Source organism: Branchiostoma lanceolatum, chromosome 10 (assembly GCF_035083965.1).
Source record: "Branchiostoma lanceolatum isolate klBraLanc5 chromosome 10, klBraLanc5.hap2, whole genome shotgun sequence".
Classification (NCBI taxonomy): Eukaryota; Metazoa; Chordata; class Leptocardii; order Amphioxiformes; family Branchiostomatidae; genus Branchiostoma; species Branchiostoma lanceolatum.
This window is the reverse complement of record NC_089731.1, coordinates 11,844,527-11,864,872: the sequence shown is the minus strand read 5'-3', so window position 1 is coordinate 11,864,872 and position 20,346 is coordinate 11,844,527. Positions and strand designations below refer to the sequence as shown.

The 20,346-nt window shown below is 40.4% G+C and overlaps 1 protein-coding gene across 2 annotated transcripts; it reads left to right on the top strand.

Annotated features, from left to right (window-relative positions):
• The first annotated feature begins 6 nt into the window (after positions 1–6).
• LOC136443512 (AP-1 complex subunit beta-1-like) lies at positions 7–20,228 on the top strand. Of its 2 annotated transcripts, XM_066440780.1 has the most exons (18): positions 7–267; positions 971–1,186; positions 1,873–2,004; positions 2,707–2,880; positions 3,665–3,728; positions 4,712–4,889; positions 5,442–5,562; positions 6,234–6,380; positions 6,943–7,054; positions 7,814–7,932; positions 8,696–8,964; positions 9,522–9,730; positions 10,216–10,410; positions 11,421–11,601; positions 12,395–12,609; positions 15,096–15,107; positions 16,938–17,119; positions 19,077–20,228. In XM_066440780.1, the coding sequence occupies exons 1-18, from the start codon at positions 91–93 to the stop codon at positions 19,215–19,217; spliced, it is 2,844 nt and encodes a 947-aa protein (XP_066296877.1). In that variant the 5' UTR covers positions 7–90; the 3' UTR covers positions 19,218–20,228. The 2 variants fall into 2 exon arrangements, with proteins under 2 accessions (XP_066296877.1, XP_066296878.1); XM_066440781.1 differs by lacking the exon at positions 15,096–15,107.
• The last annotated feature ends 118 nt before the right edge of the window (positions 20,229–20,346 follow it).

Here is a 20,346-nt window from a genome sequence, read left to right as displayed (position 1 = left end):
AGTACTTTACGCATGCGCAGTTAAACAACCGGGCGGGATCGCCATTTTTGATCATTTCCTCCAAATTTCGCACTCGAAAAGAAGGTCAAAATGACGGATTCCAAGTACTTCACCACCACGAAGAAGGGTGAGATCTTCGAGCTGAAGAATGAGCTCAACTCAGACAAGAAGGAGAAGAAGAAGGAGGCTGTGAAGAAGGTGATCGCGTCCATGACAGTCGGGAAGGACGTGAGCGCGCTGTTTCCGGACGTGGTCAACTGTATGCAGGTTAGAAACTAAAAACCATTTGGCATTTCTATCACCAATTGACGATGTTTTAGTCAGGTTTTAGTCAACGATTATCATTAATCATAAAGTTAAGACCTTTTTGATTACTTGTGTTGACAAGATATGTGGAATAACTTGGGGGAAATGCAACAAAGGGACGTTCTAAAAGTGCCCCCCTCCCACCAGGACAACGCCCATCCACTGGCAGGTGGTCATGTGCATAGTGCGTGAGCTAAATCATAAATGGGTTAAGTTTACACAATAACAATAACGACAATAACTCTATGTCAGAAAAGTGAACTTGATGAAGAATGTGTGAAAAATCTGGGAAGACATGTATTCATAATTTTTATCCTGAAGTTATAATTCATTGAGTTATAATTCAGTGAATAATCTGTATCTGAAAGCTGATCATTTGCTCAAGGTTATCTTTCATAATGTTATTGTTATGATATTTTAATGTAATTGTTTTGTGAGAGTCTCAATTTAGAGTTAAAGACAGACATGTTTCTAATCAGGAAATAATATCAATTATGTATCAATTAAAAGAACTTCTTTTTTTTATTTGGGTGTGTGTGAAAACCCACAAGCTGAAAAACCCTGTCCTTGAAGGTCTTTGGGAAACTATGAATATAATTACCTTGTTTGTGACTTGACTATGTATGAGTAAGTTAATCACATTACTGTATCCATTACAATCTAGACTGATAACCTGGAACTGAAGAAGCTGGTGTACCTGTACCTGATGAACTATGCCAAGAGTCAGCCAGACATGGCCATCATGGCCGTCAACACGTTTGTGAAGGATTGCGAGGACACCAACCCGCTCATCCGCGCCCTGGCCGTACGCACCATGGGCTGCATCCGCGTGGACAAGATCACGGAGTACCTCTGTGAACCGCTCAGGAAATGCCTGAAGGTGAGGACCAATGGGAACACATCTAGCATACATCAGGCCTCGTAATACTGGGTGCATGTGCACCTTTGCGCACCCAAAGTTCGATCTGTGCTCCTTAATTTTGACTGTGGGTGCACCAGTGCAGATATTTTTGTAGGCTATAGAGTAGAGGTACAATAATGTACAATTGGCCACTTCGACCTTGTTGAAAAGCGGCAGGCCTCGAAATTAACTTTTTCCCCTACTGAAAGAAAATAAAGGCCTTGACTTGACTTGACTTGACTGCACTAGTATACAATACATTTTTGAAATTGAAGCATCTGAAAAAGTAATATAACCTTTGTTGTACTTTGTTCAATGTATTACTTTTAAGATTTTTAAGAGAGGCAGTAGGGTTTGTAAATACAGTTCGTTGACATTCTACTTTATCTTGTTGTGCACCCAAAATTCTTCCTGTGCACCTAAATTTTTTAGTCTAGGTGCACCAGTGCACCTATTCCCAAATAATGAATTCTGCATTAAGTGGACTGGAGGAAAGAATTAGAACAAATTTATCTGAAGAAAAAAATTTACATTACTCATTTATGTACAATGCTTTCTGCTACATCCATGTCAAACTGTATAGAAATAAAGATAGAATTGTTTATTTAGATAGTACTTCCATATTTATGGACACATGATTTCATGCCATTGTTTGTATGATGCAGGATGAGGATCCCTATGTGCGTAAGACAGCGGCAGTGTGCGTAGCCAAGCTACATGACATCAACGCCCAACTCGTGGAGGACCAGGGTTTCCTGGACCAGCTTCGTGAGCTGCTGTCTGACTCCAACCCTATGGTAAGCTGGGATTTGATTACAACTAACATATCTGGCAGGACAACATCGCAGAGTGGACATCCCTTAGCCTGTCTGAAAGGCTGGCTGCTGCAAGAAATAGACGAGCCTGGAGACAGATCTCCATCTTCACTGCTACCTTGTCCCCCCAACGACCCGGAGGTCAAGGGACTAGATAGATAGATGGATAGACAGATAGATAGATAGATAGATAGAACATATCTACAAAAGCTGTTTTGCATCTGTTTTATATGACTGGACCTCTAGCATGAGACAGGCACTGACTAGGACTGTGTTCCTAAACCCTGGACGTGTAAAATTGTTAAGGTAAAGGTCCGGACCTAAACATCTGCTGTACCTGTATCTGTACTTAAACGAACTAAAACACTAGTGGACACCATTTTTTAGACTAAAGTTAGGTAAATCACATGTCAGAAATGACAATTTTTATTATCTTACAGTTGAAAATGAAGAAAACTTGCAAATAGCCATTTTTTTAAAGATTCTTACGCATAAATCCTCATACAAAGATGACAATTTTCTACTAAAAAAGACAGTTGGCTACATGTTTAACTTACAGGTAATTGAGGAATCTTGTTTAGGTACATGGACCTGAATTTTTGTTTTGGTACACAGCCCTAGCACTTACTATATGAGCTATGTGTACAGGGCTGGGTTATCTAAGGCTGTCATCTCTGTTCACAGGTTGTGGCCAATGCGGTGGCTGCTCTGTCTGAGATCAGCGACACCTCTCCCAGCCCTGCCGCCCAGATGGAGATGAATCAGCAGACCATCAATAAGCTGCTAGCTGCCCTGAATGAGTGCACCGAATGGGGACAGATCTTCATTCTTGATGCCCTGTCCAACTATGTCCCCAAGGTAAGTCTCTAAATTATATATAATATACTCGTTTGTGAATATTAGTCATCCAGGAAATTGAAGAATTCTTGGTTCAATCTTTACCACTGGATTACAATATGAAAATAGCAGACGTTTCAGATGTTCCAACATCTTTCTTCTTCTTCTGAAACGTCTGATATTTTCATATGGTATTCCAGTGGTAAAGATTGACTTAGATGTTTTATTCTATATATATTAATATAGTGAAAATAAACTGCCTGCTTGCTTTATTACATGTTTCTCTTTGGGCCCCTTCCTTTCAATTCATCATGATGAAAATGAAAAAGTAAGTGGTTAGAATTGATCCTAATGATGTCAGCAACAATCGTGTTATTGTCCTTCCAGAGTTAAAGGAAACTCAAGCAATATTAGGGCCAGAAAATCGGATTTTGAAAGTCAATTTATTTAGTCATTTCGATACATTATCAGTTCAAACAACACTATCACAATATATAGCAATGTCCATGATGCAAAAATACGATGTTGTTGTCATGTGAGAACTCACTGAAAATCGTGGCCGGAGTTTTTTAGGCTCCGAAACAAAGGGGATCATCATACGCGCCAATTTTGTGTGGTTTTAAAATCTTAAAAGTATGAAGTTATTACGCAAATGTGCTAAACAATGTTAGTAAATGTCACTACCATAAAGATTTCAGCATTTTTTTATTTCCATTTTTTTGCCCTAATATCGCTTTAGTTGCCTTTAAGTATGAAGGTGCTTATACATGTACCCAATGCCTGTTTTTTAATGTCTTCTCCACAGGATGATCGGGAGGCCCAAAGCATCTGTGAACGTGTCACCCCCCGCCTGGCACATTCCAATGCAGGTAATACCACAAAACGTTCAAAATTAAATCAATATTTGAAGTACATTTATCCAAAACAATATGAGTTATAACTCTTCAATATATAACATTTCAAAAACCTGTGAAGACACTACTTTATAACAAGAATTTGAACACTATTCATAGAATGACCCTTTATTCCAAAACGACTATGACAAAATTCAAAGTTTACCTGTGTAACTAAACTGATTAATGCTGTGATTATGATACTGTTATCATGAAGTGATAAACATTTTCATTTTGTAAATGGCAAAAAAATGTGTAAAAATTAAAAAAAGTTTGCCTGTGTAACTAAATTGATTAATGCTATAATGATGCTGTTACCATGAAGTGACGAGGAACATTTTCATTTTGTAAATAAAACAAAATGTGTACAAATGAAAGAAGTCATGAATCAGTCGATGGGTAGAGTCGATGGGGTGATTGGACATTAGCTTTAGTTTCAGTTTATTTGTTTTACCAGAAATACATGTCGCCTGGTGGTGTTTTTCAAAGATTTCTGGGGGGTAAAACCCCTCACATATAAATACAAAGCAACATTTGAAAATATCAAATAATGACAAATGATACAGCAATAAAGGTTAACTTGAAAATGTAAGTCTTCAACAAAGAAAAGTAATCATAATAAGATAACCGAAGTAACGATAACTCAAGAGACTAGAAATATTGAATCAAAACATAATGGAGAGTCAAAACAATGAAACATACTTAACTGTAACAGAATTTGCATATCAATGTGTAAATTATAGGAGAATTCATATCAATAATGACTCTAATCGTCAGATCATATTATCAAATAAAAACAAGTAGAAAGCATAATGATTCATTGAGGAGTGAAAGGAACTTATTGATAAGTCATATGTTCTTCTCTATATATTCCTTATATATATTTACATAAACAATCCTCACTGTAATGCTGTAATTGTGGTTGTTAGACTTTGATTGTCTGTTGTATCCGTTGCTAGGTGTGGTCCTATCTGCGGTGAAGGTCCTGATGAAGGGGATGGAATATGTGGGAATGGAGAGTGAGTTTGTGACAACGCTACAGAAGAAGCTGGCTCCACCACTGGTCACTCTGCTGTCTTCTGAGCCTGAGGTCCAGTATGTAGCCCTGAGGAACATCAACCTGATCGTCCAGAAAAGGTATTCTCATAGCTTAATTGCTGAATTATTACCTGCATGTAATTTAAAGGAAACTCAAGTAATATTAGGGCCCAAAAATCGGATTTTGAAAGTCAATTCATTTAGTCAATTCTATACATGATTAGTTCAAGCAACACGATCACAATGTATAGCAACATCCATTATGCAAAATATGATGTCGTTGTGATGTGAGAACTCACTGAAAATGTGAGTGTGGCGTGCAGTGGCTTAGTAGTAGGAGCTTTAGGCGTAAGCCTCAAATGTCACATCCCTGCACATGAAAGAATCCAACACACTCATTGAAAAGATAAGGCTTGACTCGGTGTGCTTGGCTAACAAGTACAAACCATGATGAGGCCACATGGCACATATAGCCTAGACAACATTTACTTAAGGTCCCTATGTAGGAATGTGGGTTGCATGTCTTTCTCTTGGGGATAGTGTGTTATCATTCAGATGCCCTACTCAGCCTAGAACAGTCTCTAGGCAAGGTAAAATGATTTTGAAGGTAAGAGAACCTGGTTAACACATTGCTTTCACATTGCATTGTAGACCTGACATCCTGAAGCATGAGATGAAGGTGTTCTTTGTGAAGTACAACGACCCCATCTACGTCAAACTGGAGAAACTGGACATCATGATCCGCCTGGCCACACAGGAGAACATCGCACAGGTCAGGTGTCATATGTCCTTATTAGGAGTTTGCTGTGTACAGAAATGATACTGTAAATGCAGAAATGTTTGCGGTGGTTTTATGTTCATGGTTTTCGCGGTGAACTCTCTACAGCGAACTTAAAACCGACGCGAAAAGCCGTTCCATTGTGCAACCGTAGCGCTACTATTGTTTCAAATGCAAACTCAAAACCACCGCAAACTCTCCATTTTCTCCCTACCGCGAAATTAAATCCCCGCAAATATTTCTGTATTTACAGTATCAGACTGAAAACATGGCATATGATGTACTCATTTGTCAATGGAAAATAATTTTTTTTCTTCACATTGCAATTACTGGAGTTGTAAGGCTTGAATTTCTTAGCACATATGGTATGGTATGGTACAATAAACAACAACAGACTCTGAGGTTTTTCTAGAACATAATTGCAAGGGGGAGAGTTCAAATTGGGCATTCTTAGGCTTCCTGGGGGGCAAAATTACTTTACAGTTGACGAATGTGGCCACATGTTACATAATACCTAGTAGTGGCATCCCTGGTCAATCAGAATTTTATGCTTATATGAGGATCTGTTTCCCAGTGTAAGGGGGCACATGGATAGGGCATGGGGGCGCAGCACCCTTTTTTCTCTCTTTAGAAAAAGCCCTGAACTAACATAATTTCCAACTCAGGTGCTTGCTGAACTGAAGGAATATGCCACAGAAGTGGACGTGGACTTTGTGCGAAAGTCGGTGCGGGCTATCGGACGCTGTGCCATCAAGGTGGAGCAAGCAGCAGAGAGATGTGTTTCAACACTGTTGGACCTTATTCAGACTAAGGTTGGTTGTAAGCTGCTGGCTTCACACCTACATGTATACAACATTACATGTATATGTAAAAGACAACAGGGTGTATTCCGTATCGCCCGAGGTACCGGCCCCACCGCGGGTCGGGACTAAGGGTGATGCGGAATACACCGTGTTGTATTTTATTTATGTCACACCCAAAAAAAACACCTTTCAAAGCTAAATAGAGTTTTGTGTCCTCAAACAAAAAACTTGTGACAACATTGATTCCAACCTCCAAATCCGGTATTTAAATTTTTGACAGCGGCGCAACTGGTGCACTCAAAATGCATTCTAAATATTCTATGGAAGCCTGTGTGATAAAAGTAGAACCCCGTGTAATAACCAAAAGTTATTGGCCAGTCCGGAACACCCGTATCGAACGTTTTTGTGGGCCAGATATGACATAATTAAATTTATTACTGGCAGAAAAGTAATTCTTTCTTTCTTTCTATGCCTTGATAAAGGTGTTGTTGAATGAAGTTTGAAGAAGTTCTAAGCTTTACGAAGAAATGTGCATTGTGACAAGACATTGGTAACTGTTGTTTCTTAACAGGTGAACTATGTGGTCCAGGAGGCCATTGTCGTCATTAAGGATATCTTCCGCAAGTATCCCAACAAGTATGAGAGCATCATCTCCACTCTGTGTGAGAACCTGGAAAGTCTAGGTATTTGTTTGTTTGTTTGTTTGTTTATTTAACAAGGCCACTAACGAGTTTCAATGAGCCCGCGGAGGGGGGGGGACAAACGTTATTTACATCAAATGCACATTATAATCCTGCTGCATTTTAACATAGAATACAACCTATTGTTATGGTTTATCTGATACTTGTCTCCATTTGATATATTAAGATTTTCTTTAGCTGACAGCTTACCTAGCATTTGTGTTTTGAGACAGTGATGTAAATACTCGATCCCCCTGCTATTGTACTCCCGTGCTGGGCTCCTAGGGGGCGCTGTTTCAACCTGAGTTTGGCGCATCTAGAGTCAATCATATCGTTCATTTGAAAATGTGGGTGTGCAACCACCTAGTTGTGTTAGGTTTCCCAATTGCACCGGTGCCCGTCAGGGGTATCGTCCCAGCCGGCACCTGAAGCCACGAATTTGTCCCTGTGGACTGCCGTGTACTAGGGGGGGGGTACCTCTCAGTGCTCTCACGATTAGCTCACGGTGTCTAATTCTTACAGGCTTCCGCGTTGATTTTAAATCCGGGCTAAAACGATATGGGGTCCCGGCCGGGCCCAAAAATAGCCACAGGGTGACCCAAAAGTGCAAAAAAAACAGCCCGTCAGCTATTAGGACCGTAGCATTAAGAGGGATTAGAGCCATCAACAGTAAAGAGTTTTCTCAGTCATTATTATTGCGGCTTTTTTGTTTCATGTAGATGGTACTAGTATTCATATTTCACTTTCCATGTCCTTCCTTAGATGAGCCTGACGCCCGTGCATCCATGATTTGGATTGTGGGAGAGTACGCAGAACGCATCGACAACGCAGATGAGTTGCTGGAGAGCTTCCTGGAGGGCTTCCATGATGAAAGCACACAGGTAACAGTTTTTTCTCTTTCTCTTAGCCTAAGGATTGTTCAAAATTCACGTACAGGGTGGCTGGCAGGTGCAGTTCCTAGTATGGTCTCTAGATGTCTCTGCATGTTGACATACAGGGACTGATTAATTTAACGTTCTCTGTTGCATTACCAAAATGTTTCCCTCAAGCTCTTATTCTGCTGTTCAAGTATATTTTAAAAGCATATTATTATTGAGATGTATCTGTTTTCTGTTTGATTTTGATCAGGCATTCTTTATTTGTTCTTGTAGAAGACTAGTCAATATGCATCAACTATATGCAGCTATATCCACATATTATCATACTAAATTGTAACAGCCACCTTGCTGTTTTCATTGATTTTTTTCAAACATGGAAGTCCATCATCATCATCTAGTTGTCTTTTTGTTTCTTTTGTGTTTAATCTCTTATAACTTCAGCTGTTAAGTGCATTGTTTCCTTTTTTTGTTCTATGTTCCATTCTGGGAGATGTAAGAATCCCAAAGATTGCATTCAAATACAAACCAACGGGCAAGCGCCCTCTTTATTGGCAGACCCAGGAAAAGATGGAAGGACAACATACAAGAAACATAAAAAAGTATAGACCGGGCAGACTAGACAGACTTGAGGAGGAGGGGTCTTCCATGACCGAAAGGAATGGAGAAGGCAATGCTCTCAGTGGACAGGCCCTAAGGCCTACCTGGGGAAGCTATAAGATGTAAGTAAGTTCTAATCTCATGCCACTATGTGCCCCCCTCCCCCCAGGTGCAGCTCCAGCTGCTGACAGCTATAGTGAAGCTGTTCCTGAAGAAGCCCACGGAAACACAAGAGCTGGTACAGCAGGTGCTGAGTCTCGCTACGCAGGACAGCGACAACCCCGACCTGCGCGACCGTGGCTACATCTACTGGCGCCTGCTGTCCACCGACCCCGCCGCCGCTAAGGAGGTCGTCCTTGCCGAGAAGCCGCTCATTTCGTCGGAGACAGACCGACTGGAGCCAACACTGCTGGATGAACTGATCTGCTATATTGCCAGGTGAGGCTACTGTAAATGCAGAAAAGTTCGCGGTGGTTTTATGTTTGTGGTTTTCGCGGCAAAACCTTCACAGTGAACTTGAAACTACCGCGAACATTTTTGTATACTGTAGCAATATGTGACTATAGCGCTGCCGTGAACTTAACAACACAGCGAACACTCCATTTTCCCCGTGACGCAAACTAAAATGCATTTACATCTTTTTACAATGTGTAGTACCTAGAACTTTTTGAATTACTGAGCACTTTCTGTAAGAAAACTTTGGCAGATCTCTAGCCAATATTCTAACAAATATGCACAATTCTATACTGCTTTTGATCAGTAGTTTCATTAAAAAAATGATCTGTACTATTCACATTTTTCTTCATGATATCAGTGATGAGATAAAATTTGACACAAAAGTCAATATCTGTTAAGTCCACAGCAGTTAGATACATGTGATGTGAATATTTTGCTAGATTAATTTTTCACAATTGCCAGTCCTTGAACTCTTCCAACTGTAACATTCTCATCTTTTTGCTGTAAAAGTTACTTAATCCTTTCTGCCCTCCCCACAGTTTGGCCTCAGTTTACCACAAGCCTCCGAGTGCGTTTGTGGAGGGACAGGCCCTTGTTGTCCGTAAGACCCAGCTGCCAGTGCGATCTGCGTCCGGCGAGCCCGGCGCTACGGGAGCGACGGAGAGTCCCGTACCGCAGCAGGCACAGCCGGTACAGCAACAGCAGTCAGTCATCCCCAGTCACGACACAGCCATGGGAGATCTGCTGGGTAAGAGACAGACGTTGTCATAGGTTAATCAGGTACCAAAAGCTGGTTGTGAGCTAATCAGATACCTTCTTACATCACACAGTACAATTTTATTCAAAACAGCCATGGGTGATCTGCTGGGTTAGAGACAGACTTCGTCATTGGTTAATCAGGTACCATAAGCAGGTTGTAAGCTAATCAGATACCTTCTTACATCACACATTACAATTTTATTCTAAACAGCCATGGGTGATCTGCTGGGTAAGAGACAGACGTGGTCATTGGTTAATCAGGTACCATAAGCAGGTTCTAAGCTAATCAGATACCTTCTTACATCACACAGTACAATTTTATTCTTGACACCCTTTTAGTTTAAAGTAGTAGCTACTAGCTGACATCCAGTAAAAGTCAGTTATGTCAGGATGATAATTGAATGGACAGGATGTAAAAATGGGATGCAAATAAGACAGTAAGATTCTAAGAATAGAGTCTTCTGTTTTTTTCAGGTGACCTGTTATCTATGGACCTGAACCCTCCACAACAACAGATGTCCATGACCCCAGCACCTCAGCAGGACATGGGTGGGATGGACCTTCTTGGCGGAGGTTTGGACAGCTTGTTGGGCGGCCCCAGCCCCGTGGCAGGGATGCCTGCCTCACAGGCCTCCATGGGCGGTGGCTTGGGTGACATCCTTGGTCTTGGTGAGTGGTTACTTCATGTGTTGTGATCTTCTACGTGACCACGTACATTGTATGACCATCTGCAGAGAAATCGGCAATTACTGACATGTATCGGATCAACCAACTGGACCATCGCACACTGGGGCATGCCCCAACTCTTTTTTGAAAGGTGTTGTGGATTCTTTTACGTGCGTGAGGTATGGCTCTCCCCAAACACAGGACCTCCATTAAACGTCCTATCCGAGGGACGTCCCTAACCCAGGCTAGGTACTCATTTTCACCTGAGTGAAGTGAGGAAAGTCGTGTTAAGTGCCTTTCCCAAGGGCACAAGATCGGTGACGCGTTCGGGTTTAAACACAGGACCTCTGGGTTCTGGGCCAAACACGTTGCCGTTATGCCACGCAACCCAAAAAGGCAGTGAAATAGTTTTTCTGCCCCGAATCCATGCTGACAGTTTTGCCACATGCTGGTGATATTATGGTCTAAGTTATGAGCTTGCAAAAGTGACTTTATCTAGACTTTTCTGTTGGGAGTTAAGAAAACTGAGTCCTGGCCAGACTAGCTTTTGCAGAATGGTATGCTGCCCCTATGGCCAATAACTAAGCTATGCGACTGATGGATAGATGGATTGTAAAGTTGGTATACCCGGTATGTAAAATGATGTACATAACTATTGGCTGAGAGGTCCCGGGTTCGAAACCACTGGTATGCCCCGATGTCGTGCCCTTGGGAAAGACACTTTACCCGATGTTCCTCACTCCACCCAGGTGTGAATGGTACCTGACTTTGGTTGGGGATGGTTGTATTGAGGTCACCTGGTGGGGCGAATGGCAGCCGCCCAGACCCTTATGACAGTTCCACAAAGTGCAAGTGTGGAGCACATATGTATCTGTTGTGTATTATATGATTGTAAACCCTTCAGCAATTCAGCATTGGCTGCTATTGCACGGGTAATTTCTGATCAATAAACCATTATTATTTTTATATTATTGGACATGTGTATCAATAAAAGGAAACACTTTGCTCTGCAGGAATTTCCAGTACGACTTACGTGCCACCAAAACAGGTATGGCTGCCAGCCCCCAAGGCCAAGGGACTGGAAGTGTCAGGAACGTTTTCAATCCGACAGAACGTACGCTACATGGACCTCACTTTGAAGAACAACGCCATGGCACCCATGGGCGACTTTGCCATCCAGTTCAACAAAAACAGGTCAGATTAGATTACATCTACCAACCAGAAAGACAATTCAAAATCTACAACTTGATAAAATTCAGAGATTTACTTCCAACCAGAATATGTTTATCATTATAACGCTAAAGAGTACAAATGTAGATATTTATATTCAAACACACTGTTGATGTTGTTATCTCCAGGAAAAATGGAGATATAGTTTTGGGTGTGTTAGGGATTATGATGATATTTGATATGTAGGCGAGTGTTGTCAAGCAGAATATCAAGGGCGATTTTGGGCCCCCTGGTATGTGACCTTGGTACTGCAGCAGTACTTCCGTTTTTATATCTTTTGACCTGGACGTGCTGTGGTCTTGATTTTTTGGTGGCAGATAGCTTGTTTACCTTGTAGTACCTTGTGGCACATAGGTCAGCAAGTTTCCCTACTGTTCCAGTATATTTCTACAGGGAGGGGTTGCTATGCCTTCCCCTTTAATGTGCCCAGGGCACCTCCTTGAACATGGGACTCCCATTTTACGTCCCTTCCGAAAGACGGGTGCAGCACCAAACAAGATGTCCTGTGCCAGGATTTGAACCAGGGTCTCCCAGTTATTGTTCGCCCTTAGTAATAGCCTCCAGCTAGTTGGGCAACCCTGCCATGTACATGCTGAACCAATAAATAAAGAATTTAGAAAATTAGAACCAGCTACTAATTGGAACCAATAGCTCAACTGTGAGGCTATTATCAGTTTAGCTCCATTGCCATCCCTAGCTCATTGTTGATATGTCATAATATGTCATTATTAATTATGTTTGTTTTATTTTCCATCAGTTTCGGCCTTTCACCTGCCTCTGCCCTCCAAGTCCCCTCCCCCCTGAGTCCTGGCCAGACGGCCGATGTGACCCTCCCCCTGGGTACAAATGGACCAGTCCAGAAGATGGACCCTCTCATGAACCTACAAGTGGCCATGAAGAACAACATTGACGTCTTCTACTTCTCCTGTCTCATCCCCATCCACCTGCTTTTCACTGAGGACGGACAAATGGGTTAGTACTTTTTGCTATCATTTTCACCTTCCTACGAAAGCCCACAGCGACAAAGCTCACAGACCTCAAAAGAGGTGCTCACAGAGAGGTCTGTAAGCACACAGCCTGTGCGGAGGCCTGTGAGCACCTCTTTTGAGGCCTGTGAGCACCTCTTTTGAGGCCTGTGAGCACCTCTTTTGAGGCCTGTCAGCACCTCTTTTGAGGCCTGTCAGCACCTCTTTTGAGGCCTGTGACCTTTGTTGTTCTGGGCTTTCGTACCTTCCCATTGTTGTTTTCAATACGCCATAAAGCAGCGTTTAACTTTTTGAATGCATTTTGTAAGGGGGCATCAAATCCTTATCTATCAACTTGCTCTTGTCTTGGTCACAGCAAGACACGGGTTTACTTTTGAACTGAGATTATCATAAAATACAAGGAGGCAGTTGTCAAAAAGAACAGCTAGAATCTCTGTTCTGCAGTATTGCTGTAGTATTTCAGTATCTGCCATCAACTGTGTTTTAACTGTTTGATTTGAAAGAGACGGGGGACATTTGCTGTATACTTGCATGTTTGTTGCGCTTAATGTATGCCACTGTCTAATGCTCTCAACTCTTTCTCTTTGGTTAACAGATTATGCTAATCAAAGTAAGTCGGTGTAATGTGTTTATCCATGAAAAGAGCAACAACAATGTCATTCTTTTTTTTTGATTTGCTTTTTATCATTTTTGAATTTTTTTTGCTATTCACTTTTTACTATTATTTTTTGCATGTTCATGTGCTTTTCCTATGACTGTGTAATGTGACCGTGCATGTTCCTTGTTTCTTAAACTATTCCAACTTCCCAAACAACTGGTAAGTACACAATGTATACAGCTTTTTCTTGAAAAGTAGGCCCTTTTGTGGTAGCAAACAAACAAATCAACTGTAGCTTCAAGACTGTAAAATATAGTCACTTTGTAGATGACAAAATCAAAGCATTGTATGAAAATGGTAGAATTTTTTTTCTTCCACTATTGAAGTTAGTCCAACTGAAGGAATTTCAGACACCTAGACCTGGATTTTGAATAGTTGTGATCAAGCCTAGCTAGATTGTTGCTACAAAGTTGAAGTTTTTTTCTTTGTTAGATTTGATAATTTTCCAGTTTATCTAAAATGTTTGTCCATGATAAAGACATGTATTTTGAACCATTTTGACTCACATACATTTACATACCTACATCAGTTTGTGCTGTTAAATAGCTAGGCTGCTTTACGTAAATCTAGTATCAATGATTTCAGTCTGGGCAAGTGCCCAGAGAATCTGATAAAAGAAAAGGAAAATTCCAGACCATTCCTTCTTAAAGGCACCCAGAGCATTTTATGAGGCTTGAAAACTGGAAATATTCTAGTTATGAAATCAACATTTAATGCCACTGTTTACCACATTTTCGTGCAGATTTCTTATCAAAAGTGCTCAAAAGCGGCACAAAATTAAGATACATGGTGATCTTTTAGTTTCACGCGCCTAGTGTAAATAGACTGATACCATAGCCCCGCCAACCTCCGTCAAAACGTAGAAATGCAAAATTAAAACATAAAAATGCAAATATTTGACGGACATGCAGTCACTCTCTCATTGGTCGAAACGCTAATTGTGATGGACAGTCAGGATCAGTCTATTAGGGCTTGGATTTTCTATCCGTTCTCACAACACAACGACATCGTATCTTTCCTCCTTTATTGTCGATATGTAATGGTAAAGTCTTATTGAAACTTATCATGTGTCAGGATGACTAGAAATTGGATTTTTTTAAATTCAAGTTGTAAGCCTCATAAAATGCCCTGGATGCCTTTAACACCAAATACTGTTTTCTTTTTGTCGCTTTTTTGTTTAACCACAACTAACACCACTTAAAGCTTTGACAGCCTTCTTTATTTTTTTCCAGACCCGACCATATAGTTTAGGAAAACTTCTTGTGGTCTAAAAACTTCTATGTACCTTGGACATATGCTCACGCCACGCTATGCCTCTCTCCCCTCCGTAGCCATTGTTGTTTCCTAGAGCTGTGTACCGGTACCAATACAGTACCGGGTACAATCAATTAGGTACAGGTCCAAAATACCTGACCCTGCTGTATCGGGTACTGGACCTGACTCAGGGGATGGCCACTTTGACAGATAAAATCACTATGAAATTACCGTGGCAGTGCTCTAAAGCCACTCTAAAGCACAGAAAACACATTTGCATGGCTGGAGTCAAATTTTCATCTGTATTTTCATAAAAATAATACCTAGCACAATCAAATATTATGTTTTTTCCAGTTCAAACATGCTTTTGTCCTTATTGAAAATCTAGCATTTTCCGAACAAGTAGTTAAGGTACAGGTTCAGGTCCGGACCTGTACCTAAACCCGTGTACCTGTACCTGTACCTAAAATTTGTTTAGGTACACAGCTCTATTGTTTCCCCATGTGCATGTCTAATTGTTTTTTTGCTTACTCCACATATGGCGGATCCCAATGTCACAGGATCAGCATCAGGTCATTCAAACCTTCCTTTCTACCCTTTGTAGATAGAAACCTCCAACAATCTCAAAAACATATGAAATGAACTGAGTTGTAGAATAGCTTAGAATGTAGAAAAATGAAATTACAGTATTCGAATAGAAGAAAGAAATAATTGTTGTTACTAGTAATCAAAATTATAAAAAATTGGATTGCAATGTACTGCACAAATGAATTCCAAATTGGGAAAATGTCATTATGTTTAACACTGTAAATCATCAAATTGAATTATATACTAGTAGTAATCTTCTGTAGATTATGTTAGTTTAAAGATAGGGATGGTTCTTTGTACTGTAGATAGTCTTACTGTAGTATAGAAGACAATCTGAATGTCTGGAAGATTTTTTAAACTGTCTTGCCCTGCTGTCCATGTCACTGATATAGATACATGTAGGTCTTGTTAACCCCCCCCCCCCTTTCTTCTGGACATACTAATTAACATATCCATGTCCCTATCTCAGCACTTTGTGTATTGTGAGATGTTTTGACACAATGTCACAGTTGCTATTTTTTATGCCTGATTTATTTTACATACATTACATACATTACATACATATCACATGACAAGTACATTTGTACATAATTGTATTCTCATGTCAATTGGTGCCAGTTCACTATCAAAGGTGTGAGAGAGGTTGAAGTATGATCTAGTTTGCTGTGCTATATGTGGATCTCTTACTCAGTAGTTTTAGAGTTCATCCTTAGTATAGAACTAGGTGAAGGTGAGAAGTAGGTCACAGATCTCGGTAGCATTACATGAATATTGTTTCACTGGCGTCACTTGACAAGTGGATTACCTGAGTTATCTTAATCTCGTCTCATAAGGCTGAACAGGATTAAGAAGCTTAGCTGCAAATCCCAAAAGACTGTCTTTGTGTTATCAGGCTTGAAGCCCTTCTTAGTTTGTGTGTATGAAATTAGCCTCTCACATAACAGCATAGGTCTTTAGACCAATGTGATATGGATATTTTGACAGAAGTGTAGTGCCATCTACACATGAACACCTGACCAACTAAGCAACATGGAATAAATCATAATAGCGCATGTAATGTACTGTCCTAATGTATTGTATGTCATGGGAGGAGGGAACATTTTAACTGTGATAATATATGTTCAGATATTATGATACATACATGTATAATACTCCTCAGCAGGCCTTCAAACAGCATCTTAGCACTGCTACCCTTCCCCTAAAAAATTATTTGCACCCATTTTTGCCTTTTACCAATGCCGTATGCTTCTATTCTTTATGCATTACCGTAAAAAAACAAGCAAAACAAATGAGTCATTTATTACTTAAATATTTGTAGCCATCTTATAGTAAACATCTCGTTTGTGCCTTTCTGTCAATGTGCAAGAAACAGCCTACTAGTAGATTAATCCGGAATGAATTCTTGCTGTTCATCAGTCAGTTTCTAGTCCACAATGTTGTATGCACCTCTTTTAGAGTACTTTGGTAAGACGAAAGAATCAGCTAGCACGTACGTTAGATACACATCAAAAAATCTTATTTCAATTCGCCCTGTTGGTTTGAATGTATGTTAAGACCTCTAGTCAATGGATAAGGCCCTGGCTGGGAGAATGTTAAACATAGAAACTTACAGTTTCCCTAGGCATGTCAAACATCAGGATCTTTTGGGTTAAGGACTTTGAAACTTGTCAAACTAGTACCCCTAGTTTCAAAGGTGTCTGGGAACCCCAGGGGGGAGGGGGTAGTCTAGAACTTCAGCAGGACAAGGGTTAAACAATAGGATCTTTTGGGTTAAGGATATTGAATCATGTGAGTGTGTCTTGTTTTTACTTCAGATCGGAAAGTGTTCTTGGCCACGTGGAAAGACATTCCTGACTCCAACGAGGTCCAGAAGGAGATCGCGAACCCCAACCAGCTGGATCCTAAGGGCATCTCGGACAAGCTTCAGCAGAGTTTCATCTTCACTATTGCCCAGAGAAACGTGGACGGCAGAGACATGCTGTACCAGTCCCTCAAGGTATGGAGTTCTTTCTTTCTCTTTCCTTTCATTTTTGAGGCTAGCAACTTGCTGAAGACTTTTGTAGCCTATATACCAACTGTAATGTTTGGACCATCGCACACTGGGGCATGCCCCTACTCTTTTTTGAAAGGTGTGGTAGGTTCTTTAACGTGCACGGGTTGTGGCTTTCCCCAAACTTTTAACGTCCTATCAGAGAGACCTCCCTAACCTAGGCTAGGTACTCATTTTCACCTGAGTGAAGTAGGGAAAGTCGTGTTAGGTGCCTATCCCAAGGGCACAAGATCGGTGACAAGACTTTTTTTTTCAAAGATTACATTCAGGACAATCCCTGACATGTGTGAAGCCCGAAAGTCGTTTATTTTTGTATTGCCAGCCTTCTTCCTGTGTATTAAGTAATAGTAACTTAATTTCTGTGTAATAATTCCAAGTAAAGTAATTCAGAACATGCTGACAACAAATCTAGATGGTGTCAAACCGCCAGACAAAGGACAACATGTAACCCAACATCTGCTTGGAGGAAACCAGTCAGTCCAGATATGTCAGGATTGTTTAGGTGAAAAAAGCAGTCAACTCCTGCATTTTAATGAGCTAGAACCAGAAGTTTTAGATGAGACCAGGATTTCACCCCGTCCTGATGGATCAACTCTTCCCAACCAAAAGGGAAGAGTTCAGGGGTCAATCCAAGGTCGAAACATGTCAAAGATCACCTATTTTGGCCAGAGTTTTAAAATACACACTCTTCTGTCCTCCTTAGCAGAAAACTGGACCATTCTGAGCAAAATTTGCCCAGGAAAAAAAAAAATCATTTAGAAAATAAGTTAGAAAATTAATTGTGAGTATGCAAGGTGCACTGTGCAACTTGTTTGGAGGTCATTCCCCTTACATCCTGTTTTGCCTCCAGTTGCTTTTCCATTATACTTTGATCCAACGCATGCATGTGCTAAATTTGGAAGTGGCTAATGATCATTATGTCATTCTCACTCAGTTTAGCAGGGTAGATGAAGGTGTTGATGGATACTAGAGTTGTCACGCGCCCATGTGGAGTCCTGTAAATGCTGAAATGTTTGCAGTGGTTTTATGTTCCCGGTTTTCGCGGCTACCATTTCACCGCAAACTTAAAACTACCGCAAACGTTTTTGTCCAATACTGTAGCAATATTGGACTATAGCACTGCTGCGAACTTAAAATCGCCGCGAACACTCCATTTTTCCCTTAGCGCGAAATAAAAGCCACGCGAACTTAAATGCATTTACAGTAACTGGGTCTAGTCTCCATATATTTCAGGAGTCCTTATCAACAGGAAGTGCATGTCTTGCATCTTCTTCAGACTGTCAGTTGATATCTTAATGGTATTCCTCAGGGGGACGAAAAATGGTCTCCCGTGTCACGATAACGAAAGCAATGAAGTCAAAAATTACAAACATGTTATTCTTTTACTGCTCATTTCTCAGATATTTCAATTTTACATGTGATATCAAAAGATCAGAAGAAAAAGAACAGTATTTGTAATGCTTCTGAATTATTATCAGATGATAAGTATGTATGTTCATAGATATTTTTGAAAAATTTATGTTTTGGGAACTGTTCTGATAACATGCAAAAATTAGTGGCCATCAAAAGACATTTTTTTAAAGTATGTCTGAAATATAAATTGGGTTTGTTTCAATTTTTGGATGTTTAAATAAAAAGATAAGGGGCGATTGCTCCCAGGACAAGACGCTAATTCTACCATAGGTAGTTCCTTGTATCTATACTATAATATACTATATGTTTTGTTTTGTTTTGTTTTGTTTACAAGACTTTTCATACAGTACATGTTTTGGATCTTTGTGAAGTGTTTTTGTGTGTATGCATAGCATAGCATACATGTACATCTAACTCAGGAGTTGTAAATATATTATATGTGATTAGGTCTTGGAAAAAATGAAGGTCAAGTTCAATTTTCTCTCTGCAGCTGACCAATGGGATCTGGGTGTTGGCAGAACTGAAGATCCAGCCGAGAAGTCCAACCATGACCTTGTCCCTGAAGACGCGAGCCTTGGACGTCATTCCTCAAGTGCAACAGGCTTACGAACTTATCATAGCAAACATGTGAAACTTCAGATAATGTCCCGTAGCTGGGTAGAACACACCCTCCCAAGCAGGCTCGATATCGCTCAGTACCACCATACCGGCCCTGCCATTTCAAGCCTGTAGAATCGCTTCTGGCGACGTCACCACCAAAACAGCTTTCAGCCAATCAGAGGGTTTCCCATCCTGTGCAAACCCGCAAAGGACGCTGGGAAGCTTTCAACCAAATAAGGCTAGCTCATTAATTATTCATGAGCAACTAACGGCTGTATGTGCCAAATAAGGCCAGCTCATTAATTATTTATGAGCAAGTGTGAATGATGTCGCCAGAAGCGATTTTATAGGCTTGAAATGGCAGGACCGGTATGGGAGGTAACGTACCGAGCATATCAGACCTACTCGGGATATTGGGTAAAACACTGTGAGCTGTCAGTGTCTTCATCTAAATGAGATGTTAGTCATTTGTGTAATTATTCATGTAAAGTGGGGTCAAAATTTGCTGAGTGTCCCCTTCAAAATGGTAGAAAATATCCTTTTTTTGAGAGTTGAAGGGGGAAATCAAGTAGGTCAGGACAGACTTTATTTTGGATGTTTCAGGTTTATCCTGTTTGATGATAAATTTTAACAACCTGTCCACTTTCTTATTCATTAAAGCCACCTTTATTTCATTTTAGTAAAAAAAATAGATAAAGCACACCCCATGCTTTTCCAAAATGAACTAGCCCGGAGAGAACAGATATATGATGTTATAACATTGATCAAGGATAGGGAGGTTGTCAAAATTGTGGATACTGTGATGTGATTGGTCCTAGGAATGCAAATATAGAAAGTTGATGGTCTCGAATCACACAAGAAAAGCTGTAGTGTCAAATGTGTGCAAAGTGCACATAATACATTAGCTGTGGAGTCAGTATAAAAAAACAGCAACTCTATGTCATAGTAACTCTGTTTTTTCCTTTATATAATTTCATTTGATTCATAGATATAGCTATTACGATAACTTTGCCTGAAATAAATTATCTGTATTGAAAAGAAAGTCAAATGTCTTGTTAACTTTGCTCTTCTCTCTTACTTACAATATCACTCGTAAAAAAGTTTCATTTGAACAGATGCCTGGCAAAAACAGATAATAAAAAGATGCACAAAGAGAAGAG

Bases quoted from the DNA above. Each gene is read 5' to 3' on its own strand.
- LOC136443512 (XM_066440780.1), top strand. From the start codon at position 91: ATGACGGATTCCAAGTACTTCACCACCACGAAGAAGGGTGAGATCTTC. The intron at 1,187-1,872 runs GTGAGGACCAAT...TGTATGATGCAG, and splicing joins CGCTCAGGAAATGCCTGAAG to GATGAGGATCCCTATGTGCG. The intron at 2,005-2,706 runs GTAAGCTGGGAT...CTCTGTTCACAG, and splicing joins TGTCTGACTCCAACCCTATG to GTTGTGGCCAATGCGGTGGC.